General features: G+C 37.3%; 1 protein-coding gene across 7 annotated transcripts in view; it reads left to right on the plus strand.

Annotated features, from left to right (window-relative positions):
- The window catches only part of LOC129240122 (axotactin), a 245,986-nt gene that overhangs the window by 181,912 nt on the left and 40,036 nt on the right, over positions 1-24,038 (plus strand). For all 7 annotated transcript variants that reach the window (XM_054875651.1, XM_054875649.1, XM_054875652.1 and 4 more), the window contains 4 exons: positions 2,895-3,076; positions 3,396-3,686; positions 3,782-4,322; positions 6,026-6,189. In XM_054875651.1, the coding sequence (XP_054731626.1) occupies positions 2,895-3,076; positions 3,396-3,686; positions 3,782-4,322; positions 6,026-6,189 (1,178 nt within the window). The remainder of the gene's footprint in view (positions 1-2,894; positions 3,077-3,395; positions 3,687-3,781; positions 4,323-6,025; positions 6,190-24,038) is intronic.

A 24,038-nucleotide genomic window follows, 5' to 3' on the forward strand; every position in this document is an offset into this window, starting at 1 on the left:
TTCTGCTACATAGAGATTTCTAACCAAATTTTGTGCATAAAGAATTCCAGTCATAATCAATAGGTGAAGCGGTTTGAACAAGAGTTGACGTGTAAAATTTACCTTTTCCTTATAAGGAATAGAGAGTATACTAATCTTGTCTTGAGTGATTTTCCTGCAGGGTATCCAAATAAATGTATAAGTAAGTAGTCATGCATGTCTATAGATTGTACTATGCTTACTACTTTCTCTAGGTTCTTAACAACCTTTGAGTATCATCAACATTGTCATGAAAGAAAAAAGCTAGCAACGCACGTAACGGAGTTAAACATCGGTCAACGATGGCACAGAAAATATCCTCAGACTGAACCCATGCACATAGACACATATGTACATATATGTATGTATGTGTACCAAAAATCAGCAACAGGAGAACAGACAATAAAAAACTGTAAATTTAAAAAATCCAGAGGTTTTTTCCACTCGCCTCTCCATATACTCTTTACTTCCTTAGAATTTCACTCTTTCGCTTCCTTTGATTTGTTGCTTCATCGTTTATTGCCAAAGTCATAAACAAAAAAACTTTACGGTCATAAAAAGTAGTAACACGCAAAACACAGAAAAAAAAGAGGACCAAAATTGTTAACATAAATGAGCAACTATTGTCTTGCTACAGAATCTGTTGGAGGCACTATCACATGTCTAAGCAATAAGAGTTTAAATGGCTGCATTATTTGCGAGTTGATCCAGCAAAATTACCAACTAGGGGTGCTGAGTTCAAATTACACGATTTCAGTAAAATAATAATTCAACCAAAATGCGGCGAATTAACTTTCGCGTACAAAATACGAATGGCTCGCAAGATAAATTTTGTCATATCAAACTTTGAGCCGCAGGCATAAGAAATAAAGCTACTCAGAGCCGTCGTAAGCACCAGACTTAAGCAATAATTTTTCCCCGGAGCGGCTTCAAGGAGCAAAATCTTGATTTTTGATTTCCACTACCGAAAATGCAGATTCAGTTTGTTAGCGCGGCTTTATACTTCATCATCATCATCATTATAGCAATACGCCTCCATTCTTCTCGACAGCGCGCTTTCGCTCTATGTTGTGAGATTCTTATTTTTTACATATCGTCTGCTGCGTCCTGCAACCATCGTCGCCTTGGCCACCCCTCCTTCTTTTTCGGATGCTCTTTCGCTGCTCATTCTTAAGTCGTGACCATGCCACAGTAATCTTTGCGACTTTATAAACCGCGTGATATTTCGTCTCGCGATCAAAACAAGGAACTTGCGGTTAGACCGTATACTGTATGCACCGTCTCCTAATCGTATAGGGCCGAATATTTTTCTGAGAATTTTTCTTTCAAATCTCATCAGTAAATTCAGGTCATTAGCTTTAAGGACTCATGCTTTAAAACCGTAGGTAAGAACCGGTCTTATTATAGTTTTGTACATCTGGAGCTTTTTTTTTTTTGAAATCATTAAAGACTTCATTAGTTTTATGTGACCAAAGTGTGCCCTTTTCGCGGCTTGAATACGGTGTTGTACAGGGTAGCCAATATTCGACGGACCCATCTGGCAACCCTGTATCTTTCGACAGAGACGTTAGATCGCTTAATGACATACCGCGTTGGAAGCGTCAGTCCAAGCAGATTTTTACCATGGAACAGTATACGGCACGCGAGCGCTCCCAAATTGTTGAAATTTACATTCAACAAAAGGAGTCAGTTGTGAAAACTCAACGTGCGTATAAAAAATTAAATAATATGAAAAGTGCGCCTTCTAAGAACACCATTAAACGTTTGTACGAAAGGTACGACCAAGGTTTGTACGACCAAGGCGATCGGATGAGAATATTGCTCTTGTACGGGCCAGTGTTGAGACGTCGCCAAGGACATCCCAAAATCGCCGTTATCAACAGTTGGGCATTACTCGGACCACTTTACAACGAATTATCCGCATTGATTTGCATTTATTCCCGTATAAGATTCAATTGACGCAAAGATTGTTGCCTGTGGACAAGCCTTGTCGATTGGAATGGGCCCAAAAAACACATGGGTCCGTCAAATATGGGCAACCCTGTATTGACAAGGACGGATCCTTGTTAATGTTAAGTACGCCTAAGTATTTAAATTCTTGCATGAGCTCAAAAATATATTGGTTTTGGGTATAAGTTCATAGCTCTTTTTTATTTTACAACGATTTGTTTGCTGTTTGGCAAAGGGTAAGTATTCATTCGATACAACTCTTTCTGCTCTACAAAACTATGTTAATTACATTTTTGAGTTATTTAATTTTGTATTAGTTTTGAAGCTTAGAAATTGAATATCCAGGAGGCAAAAATCAACATTTTCAACACCTGCTTTTCTTTGTTTTTCTTTGTGGTCAAAACGCAACCTAAGCAGTCCGGTAAATTTGCGACATGTATGGAAAAGGTGTCATAGGCGAGTTTAGAGTACGGAAATCGTTTGCAAAGTACAAACATGACGACTTGGACTTCGATGACACGTCTTTCATGTATTTCGTCTTTTGTTTGTGTTTGGAGGATAAAATTAATGTCTCTTAAATTCAAAATGGCGGTAATCAGCGACTCCAAAAATCTCAGAGTGTTCCATTTGACGAACCATTTGAATTTTGAAAAGTTTGCATTGGATTTGTAATCAGCGATTTCTTCAAAACCATGCAGTCATAGGCACTTTTGAATCCAATAATCGCCTCTAGCTAACACAAATATATCGTATGCTTATATGTATGTACTTATAAATGAGTATGAGTGAATGTGTGAATAGGTAATAGTGCTGTGATGTCTAAACAATGTACTACTATTCAATTAGGCAACCTGAGGGTACTCACATATATTTTCTCCACGCACCTAACCTATTCCAATAAATTTATGCCATTTTATCGCCACCAGATATTTACATACAAGTGAACAATTACGTTATGAAACCGCTGGAGGAGTACATGCTTTTCACTAAGTCTGGTGCGGACAACATTACTGTAATTCATCCGCAGGGCTTGCGCAGCGCACAATGTATTGCCAAATTTGATATATCGGAGCAGCCATCACAGGAGCCAATGGTCAACGTGAGTTTGGTAAGTGATAACGAGGAAACCGGTGTGCTATTGTACAGATACCAGAAAAGCTCGGTGGGTATTAAAACTTAGGCAGCAGAAACGATAGTTTGCAGAGAATTTTTAAATTGCAATTACACAAACAAGGACAAACCATCCACATGAGGTGTTTTCTGAAAATGGGAAATTGTAAAGAAGTTTTGTGGCTGTGCCACTTATTCGCTGCAGTTGCTTTGATTCGATGTTGCACTACTGGCATTGTTCGGTTCATAAATTTGCATGTACCCAGCACTGAGAGCTACTACTTTTCTCACACATTCCTATTAACTAACCTTTGCAGAGCGCCGAGACGTGGGTGGAGGATCCGCCACAGCGCGTTCTTTATGTAGCCAAATTTGGTTATGATGTCTCTGAGAAGGAAGACTCCACACAAGTGGTATTCATAACGCTGACTTCGCTCTTTGTGATCATAATTATTTGCTGCCTGATAGAGGTATACCGCAGTCATCGGGCATACAAGAAGCGCATCGAACGCCAAACAGACGAGGACATCATTTGGTCTAAGGAGCAAGCAACGAAAATGCATGAATCGCCAGCATTGACTGGAACACAACCATATGGCTACAAAATGGTAAGCATTTGTAGTTTTATTGAGAGAATAGCGGAAAAAGAAGTGCAAAGCTTATTGGTTCCAATTAATTTGCAATTTTCATTGTTATCTTGCAGTTGCCACAAGATGAAAAGAAACCTGGTAATGGTGCGACGCTGGTAGGTATTTTGAAAAATGGCAACGCAGCCGCAGTCGCAGCCACATCAGCTGCAGCTGCAGCAACACCGGCCAAAGAGAATGGTAGCACCAAGAAAAATGGTGATTTACCATTGGGTCATATTGACACGCGCATTGATGAAGAGGATGAGGATGATGATGACGATGATGATGGTGATTTAAGCAGTACGGATGTAACAAAAGTAGAAATGGACAAGACTTTAGACGAGGCTTTGAACGCAGCACAGCATGAAGAGCAAGTGGAGCAGAAAGAGATTAGTGCTGATGCAAAGAAAGACACTCAACAAACAAAGGAGCACGAAGCAGTGGACACAATCGCAAAAGAAGGCAACGCAGATGCAAATAAAAGTTCTAACGAAAAACCGAGCGAGAGTGGCGGTGACAATGTGGAAAATAAAACAACAGACGAAAGTATCAAATCAGCAGACAAAGAAAATCTAAAAACAACGCCGACAGCAACACCACCAATGAGAAACAATGGTATGGACGCAAGGGGAACTTTTAACAATACTTATACGAGGGGCATTCAATAAGTAACCGTGTTAGAAATCAAGACGCTATTTCTTCAATTTTTTTTTCAACATAGTTCTCTGATAGGAAAATACACTTCAGCCAACGCTCCGGCATCTTTTTTATCCTCTCCGAAAAATAGGATTTGTCGTGCTCTCCAAAATACGCCATTGTCTCGGCGATGACTTCCTCGTTTGAGCTAAATTTTTTCTCGCAAGCCATTTCTTCATGTTAGCGAACAAGAAAAAGTCGTATGCAGCCAGATTGGGTGAATACAGGGGGTGCGGCAGCAATGCATAACGCAACTCATGCAGATTGGCGGCGGCAACTCCGGATTAATGTGCTCATGTGTTATCGTTGTGGTACAGCACTTTCTTTTTCGCCAATGCGGCCGGGTCTCCTTCAATTTTTTGTGAAAGCGGTCCAATAACTCTCTATAGTATTGTCCAGTGATCGTTCTTCCTTTTTCTAAAAAATCCATGCGGATGACACCCATCGCATCCCAAACAATCGTCGTCATGACCGCCGATGGAACTGTGTTCATCTTCTGTGGAACAGATTCACCGGGGAAATCCATTGTTTTGATTGTTGCTTAGTTTCTGGTGAGTAAAGATGAATCCCGATCTCATCAAGAGTGACAACACGACACGATCTCGCTTAAATTGCTCCTAACACTGCTTCGAAGTTAACAGCCGCATCCGCTTATTGTTGACAGTTTTTCATGCCTATATACATATATATATCTGATCTATATATATATATATATAATTGGCGCGTACATCCTTTTTGGATGTTTCACCGAGCTCCTCCTCCTATTCTTGGCGTCCTCCACAAATGTCGGGAACTACAGTTTCAAGCCGACTCCGAACGGCAGATATTTTTTATGAGGAGCTTTTTCATGGTAGAAATACACTCGGAGGTTTGCCATTGCCTGCCGAGGAACGAACGCTACTGAAAAAACTTTTTCTTTATTTTTAATGTTTCACCGATTCGAACCTACGTTCTCTCTGAATTCCGAATGGCACTCACGCACCAACCCATTCAGCTACGGTGGCCGCCAACTTATCATGTAAAATATTATTGCCGTTCCGGTCAACACACCTTTGGCCTCTGTTACTTCGAGCACTTGCGTTCGTTGATCAGCCAGAATCAAGTCGTGGACTTTTTGAATGAATTTCTCGGTGAGCACGTCTGCTGGGCGACCTGGTCGTTCTTCATCAAAACCGGATGTAAGCCCACGTTTAAATTCGTTGAACCAATAATCTGCGGTCATAGATGACGAAGCGTGCCCATAGACAGCATCCAACTTTGCTTTTATCTCGAAAGCATTTTTTCATCCAAAAACAAAAAGCGAATTACCGAACGATTCTGCTCTTTTCCCCATCTTAGCGAAAATCACGAATTTCGTCTTACTCGAATAGCTGCCAAATGCCAACTTATCAATCAGTCTGAAATTTGTTTTGCCGTCGCTTGATAGATGGCAACATACGATACTAATGCCAACTCCTCTAAGGAACGTCATATGTCATCAAAAACGGGTACTTACTGAACCACTCTCGTATTATCGTTTTTTCTTTTTCTTTTTGTTTTAGAAGAGATTTTCTCACCAATTTTTAAATTCTTATAGAAACATTATTAATTAAATTTTCGTTTCGCTCTTTTGTGCTTTAAAGATGGCCCCGCTACGCAGGCAAACACAGCGCCGCTATCGACTGTGCCACAAAATTCCGAAAAGGAGACCCAAACTCCAGCACAAATAGATGGCGACTCGGTGGATGGACCACAGCAGCAGCAGCAGACGGCACCTGCACCGGAAACAACAAATGGTCATGGCACGGTAAGCAAGCGATTTAGTGATGGGAATGGTGCACGTGTAGCGTTGATTGGTTTGGCACCATTAAGCTCCACAAGCGAAGTCGATTTGTTGTTTGAATCAGATTGATTTAATCAAATCAACAGCTATGTATAAAGAAATATGCATACACATCACATACATTTCAATCTACTTGTGCATATGGCGCTTGTTTATCTGCTTAAGCATTTTTGTACATAAGTATTTCCATATATTTTTACGCACCTTATTATTATAAGCACATATACACATACGAGTATAAGTAAAGGCAAAGCAAAACCATTTGAAAGTCTAGGCTAAGGCAGATATAAAAAAGACATTTTAGCTCGTAGATCACAAATCATAAACCATAAATCACAAGTTAGAGATCCTGAATAATGGATCATAACAGAGCATTGTTTATAGATTATAGATCATGTCAGATCACAGATCCTAAAAGAAGAAGGAAAAAGAGGGGAAAGAGAGCGGAGATAATAGAAGGCAATGAATATTTAATTTTCTTTTTTTTTTTGAAATCTGTTTACAATAGTTAATAGGTAGATCGACATTGATGTTTCATTCAGAGGGTCCTAAATTCGATTCATGTACAGTCTTGTGCTTTGGCACTGCTACAATTGGGGCATATATAAATAGTGGAGTAGTTCGCAATTGATGAAATTGTAACCCTACTTGACTTAAAATTTTGTTCATCAGCTTCATCCCCGCAGTTACGTGAGTTAATACCGATTCTCACAACCAAATTTTTTTTAGCACATTTTCACCAGTTTCGTCTTGCTTTCTCAATAATGGCAGCTTCGATTTCACGTCTCAGCTCTTGAATGGTTTCCAGATGGTTGGCGTAACATAGTCATATAGAATCAAATTTCAGCTTGTAGACGGCCAATTGACACTGCCATTTCTACTGATTCTTCGGTTTTTGGAGAAAGTATGCAAATGATGGAATATCAGGCTGGCTATGTGGCCCACAGTGCCATTCTGTCTTGTATATCGCCTTTTTATTTTGGTAAAACTACAATTTGATTAATATATGGACTAGAATCGCAGCTTCTTATTAATTTTCTATAAAAAATGTTCAGTTAGGCTGCCAAAATCCGCACCAAACAGTCATTCATTGTGAATGCATTTTCTGAACGACGAGGGGGTTTTCCGGCATCCATATATCACCATTATGCTTGTTAACTCAGCTACCAAGGCAAAAATGCGCTTCTTCTCAAATGTCTATTTTTGAAACTTTTGATCTTCAAACAAGCGGACGTTTTTAATATAACATTTCCAAACTTTCTTCAAGTAAGAAAGAAGAGGACTCATTTTTTAAATTTCAAACCACAAACTAAAATTTTTAACCTCCATGGACGTTATTTGAACATTAAAAAAAGTAAGAAAGAAAGATGAGAAGTAAGAAAAATAAGAATAATTATTAGTTCAAAATATAAGCGTTTCAATTAGACGATTTTTTATAGCACCTTGAGCATTACTCGGACCTTACTTGCGAAGGAGTACATCGCGAAGACGGCTCCTCAGTAAAATCCACAAAAATCCATATTAACTGATCCGTTCACTGGTTCGCGTATATATGTATATAATCGGCGCGTACACCCTTTTTAGGTGTTTGACCGAGCTCCTCCTCCCTTCCACAAATGGAGGGGCCTCAATTTTAGCCTTCGGAGTCGGCATACTCGGCAGATATTTTTTATGAGGAGCTTTTTCATGGCAGTAATACACACGGAGGTTTACCATTGCCTGCCGAGGGGCGACCTCTATTAGAAACAACTGTTTCTTCATTTTTGGTATTTCGTTCTCTCATAATGTCATAATCAGTGATCCACATACCAGAGACTAAAACCCACTGACGATAGATAATACATCATGCATGGCCAGCGGAAAGCCTCCGAAGTTAGCGCTCTGATATATATTAGGCTGGGGAATAAGTTCATAGCGTTTTACTGAAGGCTTTTATGTAAATAAAAAGCCATAATTACATCAATAAGTTAATAGATTATACAAGGTTAAGTCCAAAATAAACAAGACTGGCGTCATAAAAATGGTTTTCATGGCGCCATCTTTTTCATGAGTTAGTGCGTTGGAGTTACATCCCTTCCAATGAAAGCTTGGCGACATTCGGTTCAGTGGAAGGCCTCATTAAAGAGGCGAAACAAGACGAGACGTTCCTTTACAATATTGTAACTGATGATAAAACGTGGTGTTTCCAACATGAATCTGTAAGTAAGCGTCAAAGTGCCGAATGGAAGGCCCCAGACGAACCCCCACCCAAAAAATTGCGTTTGGAGAAGTCAAAAACCGAGTCGATGCTTATTTTTTTACAATACGATTCCAAGGGAATTGTCCTCATGGAGTTCGAGCCAACGAGCCAAACCGTCAATGCAATTTTCTATCTTGTCGTTTTGAAGCGTTTGTTGCATCGCATTCGTCGAATTCGCCCTAAATATTATTGCATGATAATGCACCATCTCATTGATCCACTCTTGTGACTGATTTTTTGACTGGAAATCGGATTTCAACCATTAATCATTCACCGTGTTCGACTGATATGGCTCCCTGTGACTTTTACCTATTCGGAAAATTGCATTTGGCCATGAATGGAAAAGGTTTTGCGTCTGTAGAGATCATCCAAAAGGATTGTACCGACATCCTGAAGGACATTCATTTCGAAAAGCTTTTAGCTCGCGCAAAACAGTGTATCGAGATCAGAGAGGACTATTTTGAATAAATAAACTTGAAGTTCAGAACAAAGCTCCTGTCGCTTCTATTTTAGCTCAGTATTGTTTATTTTGGACTTCACCTTGTATATTGGCCGTTGCTGTTTACAACCTCTTCGCACTTCTCAACCAATTTGTTGATGTCGTTCTACCAAAAATCACCAGGTCTGGTGTCAAAGAAGTTATTGAGCCAGTTTTTAAGGGTATCTTTGTTATCAAAGGTAATACACTTCCGTAATCGGCCGGTGCAAGGTCCAAAGAATACGGTGGATGCTGAAAAACTGAACCTCCCATTCGAGCTCTACTTTTATCAAGAGCCTGACTTGCCAAAGACTCTAAATTAAAGTTGGACTCGTATACTGCAGTAACTATAAATGGAAGTTCAAAAAACAAAAACAAATAACCGGTTTGGAATAAAATTGGTTCTGTATTTAGTCTTATGGCCTTAGCTCAACTTTTTTTATTTTGCGCCCACCATATTGAATCCGCTATTTTGAATGTTTGAATAATTTACTGACGTGATAGGCACTTTATTATCCCAGAAAGATATATGTAGACCTGTGTTATTAATCTCTAAACAAAGATGAGCAATCATAAGTCATAGTTTATTTACAAGTATTAGTGAGTTTTAGTTGGGCGCGGAATGGTTAGTAGTAGTTTGATAGTGCCATAGATCAAAGGTGCAAAAGAATTATCGTCGTAATCTATACTTAACATTGTTATTAATCATTCAAAAGCCTTAAATGTTAGTAGTTTGAAAATACAACAAAATAGAATCAATAGAAAAATCCTTTTTCGTTGTATTTTGTTAGATTAAAGTATTAAAAATTTTGGGAAAGTTTCTGCTGGATTTGATTTTCCAAAACTTTACTTTCACTCAAAATCTTTTCTCGTTCGCAGAGCTTACACATACATATACACATAGTTACATACTCACAGAAATGTATGTATTTATTTTAATCAATGCTTGCAATTGCATCGTGCCTGCCTTCCAAAAAGCAATCAAATTTAATCCATTTCTTTATAAAACTCAAATTTGCTTTAAGTATTACTAACACCAGCATTATTATAAGCTCCAGTGACGTGCAGGTATAAAAACTTTGTAAATTTATAGATTTATATTTGAGCTTTAATTGATTATTGTGGATTTGAAGCCGAGTTTGTTGAAAAACAAAATCCGACATTTGTAAATATGTATATGTATCTCAAATTTGTATTTAATGCATGCACTCACACACACCCACACACATACGCGGTTATACTTAGTATGTATAAAGAAATGAAATGGATTAAATCAAAAACACACGCATTTATTATTGGATGGCTGTCATATAATTTTTATTTTACTGAAAAGTTACTGAGAAAACGAAAAGCTTTTGCAGGTAAGTAAATCAAATGTGTGTAAATATTATAAATAAGTATGTGAGTGTATTAATGTAACAAGTATTATAAAGGGTCTTTCAAAAGGTATGCTTAGATATTATTTTAAAATATAACATGCAAAAATTTAGATATTTTCATCTTTCAATATTTTTACTTAAAATATAAATATATAAAAAAATACGGCCCTTAACAATTATACGTGAAAAAATGCATAATTGAAATGTATGCGTCTACAGTTAAAATCCGCCAAGCAGTCGATTCGTGAATGCCCAATTGTTGAGAATGTCGAGTTATCAATGTTGAAGGTTGTTCAGCAACACTTTGCGCTACAGCAGTAATATTCTCAAAATAACGTTTAGTTTTTGGTCTGCCAGTCCTTTTTCTAACCTCGGCGGAACCAGTTTCTTGAAATTGTTCACCAACTTTTGAATTGTCGGCTCATTCGGACGATTACAGGGTCGGGCACTCGAAGTGTAATCAATTAAAAAGTCCATAAATTTAGTTTGGAAAATTACTTTTATTCAATTAAAGTAAAAAATGTGTAAAAATAATACAAAATTAAGATTCAATTTACTTTTGCTCGATATGACCAACTTTTGCCTTAACTATGGCCTTGAGACGGTCCAGAAATGAATCGCAAGCTGTCCGAATGAGACTTGTAGGTATTTTGGCCCACTCGCAGACAATGGCTTTTTTCAGCGGCTCGAGACTCGTGAATCTTTAAGTTTGGACTTTATTCTCCAAAAGGGTCCAAAGAGAATAATCCATCGGATTCGTGTCTGGTGAATTTGAGAGCCATTGTGTGGACGACAGGAAGTTCCGAACGTTGTTTTTTGGCCAGTCTTGGTTCACTCGAGATTTGTGAGTCGGTGCCGAGTCCTGTTGAAACGTCCATGGTCTGCCACCGAAATGTTTGTCTGCTCATAGCCTCAAAGCAACTTCCAGAATACTTTCCCGATAATATTTCGCAAGGCATTATATTTGGCTTTGGGACAAATATAACTTTCATCGAACACCACGATTGTGGAACATAAGTGTGCGCAATACATGCCGTAAAGTATTTTTTGGGAAACTTCCTTTGTTGTTCTCCGCCACGCTTGAGCATGATTGAGTAAAGCCCATCAGGTCCTGGAGACTTAAAGTTTTCGAATGACGATAAGGTGACCCTTATCGTTTCCTCGTTAACTATCCTAGATGCAATGACCTGAATCTTTATATACTTTACTAGACAAGAAGAAATTTTCTGAGACCCACGAGATCTCTCAGTTTCTGGCCAAACGGACATGTGACTTAAGTATATATTTTTATTAAATTTGTGGCATCCAAAATTAGATACAAACATATACATACTTATAGAATTCGTTTATTGGCTAAAAAGATGTTGTCGTTTATTATTAGAGAAATTTATTTTGAATATGTTAGGATTTAATCATCCGCTTTGATATTAAAATTTAATAATATTCAAAAAATGTAATTAATCGATTTGACAAGTGAAGCATACAAATGTCAAAGATGACGTAAAAAAAGTTACTGTGTAGGAATTATTCGCTGCCCACACCTAGGCGTAATTTTCGAAAGACCCTTTATTGCACTAAGCTTCTGCAAGTGTGTGTATATGTGCATACACATGTAACACAGATGACTTGAATTATACACACTATATACGTGTAGATATGTATATCTATATATACAACAATCAATATAACTAAAATATGCATTTGTCACTAGAAAATCTTCAACTCATACATAATTTTATTTTCCATTCTACATTAGCACCTTTATAATATTACAATTTCATGCTTGCATTTCAATTTTATTTTAAAATACACTTTTTATATTCACGACAAGGTCGCAGCACTCTGCTAACCTTCCTCTGTCATTCCATTTTATTTGACCTTTCAACGACCACTTAATCTACACTTTTTCTGCTCAAATCTCTCTTCATGCTTCCTACGCCATTAACAAATTTATTGCATCCTCTGCTTCAAGTTGGTTATCATTTCAGGTATTATATTTCAGAGGTAAAAAGAGCTTCAGAAAACTTCCAAACTAAAACTAAATGCATTTCACTATTATTTACTTGTCATCCATTCTAGTTCTTGCTCCTTTTTTTGTTGTTTATATATTTGTTCTTTTATCATTGTGTTCATTGTTGTCATTTCTTGGGTCGTCTTTATTATGATCATCTTTTGTTCAAGTTTCGGACATTTTTCGCATTAATAAAAACACAATGGCATCTTACTTCTCCCATCTACGATGGAGTTTAAAAGTAATCCTTTCGTTGCTTAACATTTACGCATACATACACATATTTACTTACGCATATACAATTGTGTGTATATTTAATTCTATCGGACATATTTCTAGTACAATGACTATAAGCAAATGTTATTGGATTGTTCGGACGTGTAGAGCTTTCGTTAGAGAGTTAACATTCATATGTTTTTGACATTTTTATTTTGCAGTATATTGCAGAATATTCTACACTATTCTATGTTATATGGCACTAAAGAATAAATAAATACAATTTTATTCACCATCACTAAATTTTATGTGATGATGAAATTCGTATTTTAACTACCACTGAAGAGGCAGTCCAATAAAAACCATTTGCCGTTTTGAGTCGACTAAAAACTGTAGGTTCCTCCATTTGTCGAACAACATTTGTAGAAATGTAGTCTCCAATAAAAAAGGTGCAGAACGCTTTACCCAATTCACCGCATAGTCTCTTCTGGCTCAAAGGCATTGTCTATGATGCCATTTGGAGCGATACTGAAGCTCCGCAGACCGAACCTAAGCCAACAAGCCCGGCTGTAGTGAGTAAATATTTTACAAATCTCAATGTCTTCTCCATTTTATTCGTCAATACTGCCGATTGGTGCAGATTCGTTCTCCTTGAATTCGTTTTCTGTGCTTCCCAATTCCAAACTCCCGTGTATAGTACCCAGGCCCTCTGCAGCCTAATTAATTAAAGGGTTAGGGGTAGTCAGAATTTTCAAAAAATTGGATTTTTGTTTTGAATTTTCTTAAATTATATTATCTTAAAAATATTGTGTGGGAATTTGATGTGAATCCGACAAATACTTTTCGAGTTATTCAACAATTAACAAAGAACGCTTTGGCGCTCCGGAGCGTTCGCCAGCAAGTCTCTAAACTTTAAATGCGTTTTCCTCAAAACTGTGTTTTTTTGAACGGGTGATCACTGTAATTTAAAACCCGCTTGGTAAATTTCAATAAAATTTATACTGCTTTTGAAAAACATAAAAAACTGGTGCCTGATCGAAGGAGTTTTGTTTTTCAAAAATTTCGATTTTTTTAAACAATTAATTGTCGATTTTTCTCGAAAATCTGAAAAATATTTCCTGAGGCCGCCATATTGTTAATTTTGAAAACAAAAAAAGCTTCGATCAGGTACAAGATTATCTATAAACAAAACTAATTTCCCTTGTCCGATTGATTTTATATGAATCTTCTAGGACTTGTCATGATCAGCGTAAGGGCCTTCTGGAGAAACTGGCTCCACTCAAACAGCGATACCTTTTACAATTATTAATTTTTTATTTTTTTTTTAAATTTTGCTAAACTCATGTCGAAAATGGCATATTAATGTTATGTTTTTATTTTTGCAAAATAAAGCAAGTACTAGCAAAACAAAATCTTTAAAAATCATAATTTTTTCGGGCCTTTAACCCCTTTAACTGTTTTGGCTCTCTCATGAATTTGCTCAGCTCACCAACTGTAAAAATTTATTAATCTGTTGATTGTCGTACTAAAGATCTGCCGAGCATTATTTGTCTTAAGTGTCGCAAAACAATTTTAACTACAATAATTTTTAGCCATTCGTACAGAGTTTGGTCCTCACTGCTAAGTTAAAAATAAAAACAAAATATCTCCTTAACACAATTATTCGTAACTTTTACTAGTGGATCTTAAAGATTAGGTTAGGTTAAGTTAGGTTACGGTTGTTGCCACTGTCCATGGGGATGTAGTAGGTTGCTCTTAGATGTCGTGAAACCGCTTCTTCTCCCTTATAAGTGATGAAATAATGAAATATAATATTATGGATGGTTGCATATAACAAATCTGCCAGTCATCCAAGTAAGTATGGAGTGCTATTTTAGTTGTATAAAAACTATCCATATCGATAACTACGGGTTGGCAGTTGAGAATGTATTTTTGAACTGTGTTTTGTTCAGTAAGGTTTAGCAAGTTATCATGAATCATTTAACGCCAGAACAACGTTTCCAAATTGGGGAAATTTACTTTGAAAAAAAAAAAAAATCTGTTCGCGAAGTTCATAGAGCACTGGCGACACCATCGGTCGATACTTTTTTCGAAATAAGGAAGGACTGAATTTTTGTTTCCAAAAATTAAGCAGCTAAACGTCGACGACATTTTGTACCAACAAGACAGCGCACATTGCCATGCAGTTGGTTGGTTGGTTAGAGTGGTGATTCATCCAGAATCCAACTATCGCTTCCGCACCATTTTGTTGCCACATCCTCGTTACCAACTTGTTTAACAGTTACTTACAGCAAGACTATATCCAATCTGTACGGTTTAGGAACCTTATTAGACTGTTGACGTCTAAGCCAGACAGTTGCTCGAGACTCTCGAACAGAGGTTTGCCCAGGGTTAACATTCTCTCCTTCCATAGGGCAGGGCATTCACAGAGGAAATGGAAGATTGTTTCCTTTTTCTCCGGTTGTTTACAACTACGACAGTATGTGTTGTGAGGGATGCCCATTTTGGCGGCTTGTTCTCCGATAAACCAGAAGCCAGTTATGACTGCCGTTAGTCAACAGGCGTCTATTTTCTATTTTTTATTATCATTTTCAGTTCTCAAGCTATTAAAAAAATACCTGATATGAGTTCAAATAGCAATGTCTCGTTTTAGTAAGAATTCGCTCGCCATTTCCTCCTCGTTTCTTCCGCTTTTTTTACAGATGTCATTACAGGGAAACCCCATACGTATAGTACAAATAGGAGGTCGATCTATATTGATAAGAGTACCTGATTCATGTTCACTAGGGGCCTCTAAATTAGCATTGAAGTTTCTTCAAAAACGAAATACAAAAAAGTGAAAATTTGAGAACGAAATTTTCCTAAACACCTTTCAAAGATAAATCCACCTAGTTTTTTTACAAATGAAGCCGTGAAACGAGTTTCAACTTTAATTTAAAAAAGTCAGATTACTGTCTGCAATGAGATTCAAATAATTCAAAAACTTTAGTTACTACAAAGATAAATGAAAACGCCTAGATATACTAACACATGGGCTGAAAAGTCCCGGGCATAACAAAGAAAACACGTTTTTTTTTTGTTAAAAATTAGCTTTATTCATCAACGTAATTTTCATCAAGAGCAACGCAATCACTCCAGCGCCGTTCTAGCATTACAATACCACTCTGGTAGAACGATTAATCTTTTGCCTCAAAATAGGCTTTACTTTCAGCGATGAACTCTTCATTCGAGCGAAATTTCTTACCAGCAAGCAATTTTTTTAGGTCTGCAAACAGCCAGCAGTCGCTGTGAGCCTAATCTGGCGAATACCGTGGATATGGGAGCAATTCGAAGTTCAATTTACGTAGTTTTGCCATTGTTTCGAATCATCAACACGTTCTTGTTTTTGGGCAACAGTGACCAAACGCGGCAACCACTTTTAAGGGAGGTTTCTCACAGTCAAATGCTCATGCAATAAAAAACCAATACGTTCCTTTGATATCTTTACGATGTCAGCTAACTCACACAACTTCACTTTTCGATCAGTCATAAAGATTTTGTGGACTTTTTTGATGTTTTCTGGAGGTCCACAGTGTTGTGCATCATTGGTGTCTCTACAACCTTGTTTGGAGTCAGCAAATTGTCACTTTATTGTTGATTCTTTGTTTCTGTTGCAGCGGATTCCTTATAACACTTTTCAAACCTTTGCTTCGCCTAAACTATAGCTTTCCCCATCAAGAAGGAGAGTAAAATTAAAACACGAAATTCTTTTTGATCATTTTTTTTAAGTAACAAAAGTAGCGTCACAGCGTCACTCATAGCGCAATAACTCGCGAACTAATGAATAGAATATCATGAAATGTCAACAGCTGTTTTTTAAGGTTAATACTAACTAAAAAAGAGGTGAATGCAATAAAACTAGTGCCATCTATGCGTTAGACCCGAGACCTTTCAGCCCATGTGCTATATATGGTATGCAAGTGAATATGAAAATGGCATTGCAAGACTTTGGCTTTTTGGTAATAACTTTTTTCTGATCCAAATAAATACATTTTTTTTCTTCTTTAGAGCAGGTAAGAAAAGCATTTCTGCTTATGTACTTTTATATGGGTATTTATTATGCATCTAATAAATATATACATATGTAATTGGGTAATACAAAAACAGTATTAGAAAAGCAACTTTACACCACAGCCATCGAAGGAAAAACGGCGGAAGCAACCACCCATAGACTGGGTGCTACAGAAAATCTGTGTGCTATGGAAAATTCGAACGATTAATTTATGGCGTTTTTAAATTCAGAATCAAAGCTGTAGCAAAACCCCGCAACAAAAGGAGTTTCCCACAAAAAGTCACTCAAACTCAAACTTGTGGGCTGAACACAAAGACGCAAAAATAAGCTTAATAGGAAAAAAGTCACTTGTGTGCTTAGCCTTAAATATTTTAGAACACGCAGAAGTATTTGTACGAGTATGTTTTCAATTTGCACACAATTTTTATCTATACATCGGCAAAAACATTTATTCACTTGCCGTGAAAGATCCATTTTTCACCCATGCGAAATGGTTAGATACTCATCCAATTAAAATCAAGTGCAAAACCAAAGGTTTTTCCGTGACTCCAACGTACACAAAACTTCAGAATAGTTTATGTTTTTCAAGGGTCGCACTTATAGACAGTTGATTTTTGTTTCTTGTTTTTGTTATTTTGCTACGGCCGAAAGAGCACGAACCCGAGCCCTGTTCTGATTATCTTAAATGCGAGTAAATGCATAAATTATATTTCCTTTGTTTCACAATCTGTATGTATGTATATCTGTATGTACGAGTATGTATGTATTGTGTGATGCAAACATTCTCAAAGTTTGCGTCATTTCTAGCTTTCGTTGTTGCCACAATTTCGTGGTAAAACTCATTAGATCTGCACAAAAAATCGTTTAAATCAAACAAACATAGATACTTATACTATATACCAATGAAAGCAACAAAAACTCATTAAGCTCAAAGTATGTATTTATTTACGTATGATTCTGCTTGTATTTAAGTACCTTAATATGGGTATTTACACAACTACATACATTTCATACTCATACAAGGCACTCAGCGAGTTTCCTTGCCAATGGCATTTCGGCTACAAGCTCGCAGATCATGGGCTCCGTCCCAACTCCTTGAGTTAAAAAAGATCTGCCTTTTCCATGGCAAAAAGAATCTTTTTTTAATAGCCGTGCAAGCTGATATGTAAACGTTTAGGGATGGATAAGTAAAAATAAATATTTATAATCGAAAATGGCTTTATTGCCCTTAGAGCCAATTTCAAAACATTCGATTTAAAAGCTTCAACCGCTTCTACAGACAACGAAAAATGTCGACTTTGAAGTAAGAAACAATCATTAGGTGCAAATCAGATGTACATATATAGGGAATGATGTATGTCTCAATTTGTTGTATATTTTTCCGACAGAAGAGCAGAGTCATTGTCGTAAATTCCTTATTATTCTTTTATTATATTTATTAGTAGTATCAAATCGGCTCGCTAGAAGCGCTGGAAAGGAGAGGCTGGAAGTTGATTACTTACGCAGATGGCATGGTACTTATTGTGAGAGGGTAGTTTTTAGAAACTCTGATGGAACTGATGCAGGGTTACCTAAATGCTGAATGTGGTATCCGTCAACATCGCGGGAAAAACTGCCGCTGCACGCACCGCAATCAGATTGAGCGATTCGGTTCATAAGTTAGACTTAAGCAATGTGCAGTCTAGTATTCTTAAAAACTTTAAGTTCATCCCCATGGTGCAGGATCATTGTACACTCTCGCTGGGTCCGAGCGGTACTCTTTGCATTCGTATTCTCTTAAAGAGAAGAGTGGGCTGGGTGCAACATTTGGTTGCTGGGGCTGGGACAAACATGTTTAGAGATGGCTCGAAGTTCAACCCAAGAATTGGTAGTGGAGTATTCTGCGAGGATCTCCCCATCGAGCAGAAATTGAGGCTTCTAGATCAAGCGTTGAAAAAGTTGAAGCCTGCCCAGAGAACCAGGCCCATCGACAGCGAAAAAAATATTCATGCTTCAACTTATATTTGCATCTGATGGGATCAGAAGGGTATCATCTATTATGAACTTCTTAAACCATCTGAAACCATCACAGGCGATCGTTACCGACTGTAGCTAATGCGTTTGAATCGAGCTCTCAAGCAAAGCGGAAGGAATGGGAAGGTAGACATGACAAACTGATTTTGCGGAAACTTATTCCCATACCCAATAAAAAGAAAGCAAGCAATGGCAAACCTTCGAGTATATTTCTGCCATGAAAATGCTTTAAATAAAAAAATATCCACCGTTTGGAGTCGGCTTAAAACTGAAAGTCTCTCCATTTGTGAAATAGTCAAAAATAAGAGGAGGAGCTCGGCCAAATCCACAAACAGAATATAAGCGCCAATTATATATGTATTGGTATACTATATATATAAATGAATATCTCTTCTTGTTGAATCTCAACAAAATTCAAAAACAGACCAGTGATGCAACAACAGCTAATGACGTGCTAATTTCGTTCTATTTAGTAAAACGAAAACTTTTTACAAAAGTTTGCACATTCGCAATTAGCTTGCGTTTTTGACTTTCGTTTGTGGTTTTTCATTTAGTTTTATTTTTGTGCAAAAACCATACCCTGCAAATACATACGTAACATTAATTAAATATCTAATATGTGAATGCAAGACCAATTTAATTACTCGCCTAAGTACATTACAAAGAGTTGAATATAAAACTAATTTAATTTAAATCACCTGAAATTGAATTTTTAATAACTAAAATGAAAATTCTCTAAACATTGAAGAACAATGTTTCTGGGATAAAAACTAAAGCCTATTAAATAACTAAATTTAGTTTAAATTCAGAGCTCACTATTTTAATTAACCCTTTAATGTCAGAATTAAAGTGGGCGCGGTTAAAAATATTTTTACTACGTTAGGTTGATGTTAGAGTCCTAAATATGAACTGATATCAATTTCAAGGCTCTAGGACTTCTGGTTTTACAGTTATGAGAAGTTGCCTATAAGCAACATTTAGCCATAGTGGTATATTTCAAAACACAAAGGAATATTGATGTTTATCTATTTTTTTATTACTTTTATTAACTTTTTATGTACGGTATGAAACAAAACAGTTTTTTTGGGGGTTACAACATAAATGTACCTTACATTTTGAGCATTTGGATTTTGGAAACCCAGTATGGCATAACCTACACCTTCCCTTTGCTCCCCATTCAACCCAATGACCGACTTGATCGAGGCGCATGGATTTTGGAGGTTTAGATATATATGATCGTTTTGTAGATTGCGATGAACCTTGTGATGAAACGTTTGAAATATTTGATGGTACTGGAGGCGACGGTGATGATGAATCTGAGTCTATGCTTGAAAGAGCTGCCAATGGGCGACCTCTTTTGCGTTGGCTTACTGGCTCCATATCAGACGCGTGTATGGTAAAAGCTCGTTTGATATCATCAGTTGAAAATTTAACAATGACATATGTTTCGTTTTCCCAGCTTGATTTTTTAGGTCCCTTCTATACTCAACCAGCTATTGACTACTGCTGTGCTAAGACACCAGTACACTATACGCATATACCACTTCTTGGAACGGTGGTTGATTTCATACAACTCTAGCAACATATCAGCTAGGTCTACGCCTCCCATATGCTTGTTAACAGCCAACAATAGCAGGTCTAGCTATATTTATGTACTTTTTTTGCTTGCGACACCAGCGTTTGCATTCTGAAACTGGATTTTCAGCTATATAGTTTGATACCAGTTGAACGCTCTTGTTGTCGTACCAGCGGCATGCAACTAAATTATATGTTGCTTCATATTTAAAATCATAAGAACCACGACCTTCTTTCATAAGTTCCTTTTCATCCGTAAGGCAACAGTTTTTCATCCGGTTGCTTCGTATTGTTGCTGCTGCTAATATTCCTTTTTCCTTTAGCGCAATCATCAGGCTTATGGAAGCGAACCAATTATCAAAAAACAATTTATAATTTTTATTTGAGGGAACAGTTGAGGCTAAATGCAATACTATATCTGATGATATCCCTAGTCCAAAAGATGGGCATGTTCCTTCTCCTACGTAGAGAGCAAAATCATATACGATACCTGAAACTCCAGCTCTCGTAAACATTTTAAAGCCCCACTTATTGGGCTTCATTGGAAGGTATTGTTTCAAATTGTGACGTCCTTTATATTTGATCATTTGTTCGTCAATACTTTGGCATTCCTCCTGGTCTATGCTGTTACATTTTTCCTTCATTTTATTTAATAATGGTCGTATTTTATACAGTTTATGAAAATTATTTGATCCGCGCTCCGGCTGTTGAGAATTATCATTTATGTGGAAAGATTCTTTGATTTTCTCAAAACGCGCTCTTGAAATAGAATCTGCAACAGCCGTTAACCTGAAGTTTGGCATCCAAGCCATTCTCAAATTTGGAACTTGTATAATGCCTAAATAAAGAAGTACACCAAAGAATCGCCTAATTTCGAATGGCGAACAGTTTAGCTCTACTCCTTTAGTTTGCATTGAATACAGATTTGTTTCGTTGCAAATCTTGTTTATTATTTCATCATCTCAGAATTCATTGAAGTGTTTGATTGGCACTTTGGCTTCTCGACAAACTTGATCTTCTTTCCAAGCAGTTTCAAAAACGGTTAGGCCCGCGTTCCTCCATCTCAATTTCTCCAGATTGATTTTTTCATAACTTACCTCGGCGATATTTTCTGTGTCCGCAACATTTTCAACTTCTTCATCAGCATGCTCATCTTCTCCAACAATACCGTCTATCAAATTTATTTCAACGTTTTCCCCTCTTTCCATTACTTTATCCATCGTTTCTTCAATGAATTTCTCCAGATTCGAATCATATAACTCTTCTTCTTCTTCCTCATCATCAGAATTATTCCAATCGAAGTTTATTATCTGTTTTATTTCTAGATCTGTAAGACCTTTTGGATGCATTTCTAAAATAATAAAATACAAAATATTATTGCTACTATGGCCAAATGTTGCCTATAAGCAACATTGTGTTCGCGAAATTCCTGACATAAAACAAAAAACTTTATTTTAGTTTTGTAAACTTTATTTGATTTTCTTACCTGTTATTTATAATCAAATTCACTTTTTATAAAAAAAATCTTACGTATTGCGTTTTTATTTGAATTTTTATAGAACGATTATTTTCACTTTTTTTGCACACGTCAGCACACCACTTCAACTAGCTTGCAAATGAACACCTGTTAAGCTTTTCTCAATATAAATTCTCAAGAAAATGCCCACACACATCAGTTACTGTAAAAAAAAACCGTTAGCAAAAATAACAACAACTATAGAAACTACGCGTAGAAATATATAATGTTGCCTATAAGCAACATTTGACATTAAAGGGTTAATTATTGTGCTTAAATGAATCGATCGTCAAGCGTACCATTTACAATATATGTCTCATTCTTCTCGAGACAGACTAGCAAGAGGCAGCACTCAGACACAATTAAATTCATTGTACTGCACTCTGATTCCCTTTTTAATTTTCTTTAAATCTACTCGACCCCCGAAGAAATCTGAGTAGATCTTGTGGTGCCAAGATGGGGCAGACGCACAGAAAGTGGTCCGCCGTCTCGTCCTTCTCTCCAGATGCTGGGCAAAGTGCACTTTATGAGATGCCAAAAAAGCCTCAGGCCTTAGAACCCATTCTGGCTAAAGAATCAGATACCCACCTGTCCCGGGACCCATGTTAGCATCAGGCTATTATGTCTACCGACATAGTTCTGCCTGGAATTACAGGACTCGACTACCCTTGAAATGGTTGGGGTGCTATCTAAGGCCATATATCTCTTGTCAAGCACGACTCTTGATGGCATGGAGTCAAGAGACATGGCAAGGATAGTTGTATCAAAGTCCATACCTACTCTGTTGTCCAATGCCGTACAGGGGCCGTACCAATTCCCATTGTGTTTCAGCCTACAGATGGCCTTCAAGGTCTCTCCTTGGATGAAAGCAAAGGTAAACTAATCTCATATAATTTAAACCCTCTCATTAAACCTCTCAATTTCAGTTAGTTCTTTCCGTTAAATTAGATTAGGTTACGGTGGCTATTACTAACCATAATAGCCACTCACGGCCAGACCGAAGGCGATGCCAGATTATTATGTTTCATGAGTAAAGAAAAGGGCGTTAGATTCAAATATAAAAATACTAGTCCAGGCTAATCACTTCAACACGAAGATCTGTGTGCTACGAGAATCTGCTCTTCATCGCTATACTCCTTTCAAAGCCAATCTTATAGGGATATTAGTCTTCACTATTCGCGCCGTATTCGAGAACAGATGTATTGACATCTCTGCAGACGAATCGCAAAGTGGCGTGAGTCGCTGGAACATAGCCCATAGATGACCTCGAGGTCTAGATAGGATATTTACTTCTTCTTTATTATAGAATTAAATCGTATTCTTCAACAATTTTTATACAAGAGATACAATTTGCTTGAAATATAGAGCTGGGTGTCCAACAGCGGTTGGGGGGTGCCCGAGTGGTCTCGTAGTCATCGGCTTTTCTGTCATTACTGATTTAGACTTATTCGTCTTCGGATCCCCATAAAAATATCTTACGTGTCGCATATCCCTCTAATCTTTTCGTTTTGCATAAGATCTCGCAAATTGATCCCAATGTTGCCATCTCTACTCTGTGCATTGCTTTTTGTGTTGGAGTTGTATCTGCTCGGATTTCAACGGCATGGGTGAGTACTGGTCGCATATTTTATAAATTCGGAATTTTCCTTGTAAGCTTATGAGCTTATTTCGCCTTATTACATCGCGTAAGCATCCAGAGACTCGTGCTGCTTTATTCATGTGGTTGTTTACTTCAGCTGTTAATTCTTTCGATGATGTAATTATGGTAACCAAGTAACAGAATTTCATAACCTGTTCATACTTTTCCCCATTTATTGCGTTCTCACATCTAAGCGGCTGTTTAGATATTGTCATGCTCATCGTCTTGGCTATCGAAATCTGTATAATAAATACAGAAGCAGTCATCGACTGATACTCAACGCGGAAGGTTGTGCGTACAGTGTTTCTGGTGATTTATTTTGTGCTCTTTATTTTCAAAGCATATTCTGCATTTTTATACACTCATGGATATCTCTTGGTATACCACCAAAGTTCGGCCATATTACGCAAATCCCATGAGATGCAAGAATTGTCAGATTCTTGGGCATACAGCAAAACGGTGTAATAAACTCCCTGTATGTGACTCATGCGGTCTTCCTCCCCACATACCTCAACCGTGCACTCGATCGTGCTGTGTCAACTGCTCCGGGCCTCACCCCGCTTCCAATCGTTCATGTCCTAAATTCACACAAATGAAAGAAGTGATAATAATAAAGACCGACAAAAAATGCTCTATGCGCGAAGCTATCAAGTTACACCGCATGCAAAATCCTCCTACCTTCAACTCTCATTCTAA

Source organism: Anastrepha obliqua, chromosome 3 (genome assembly GCF_027943255.1).
Source record: "Anastrepha obliqua isolate idAnaObli1 chromosome 3, idAnaObli1_1.0, whole genome shotgun sequence".
Lineage (NCBI taxonomy): Eukaryota > Metazoa > Arthropoda > Insecta > Diptera > Tephritidae > Anastrepha > Anastrepha obliqua.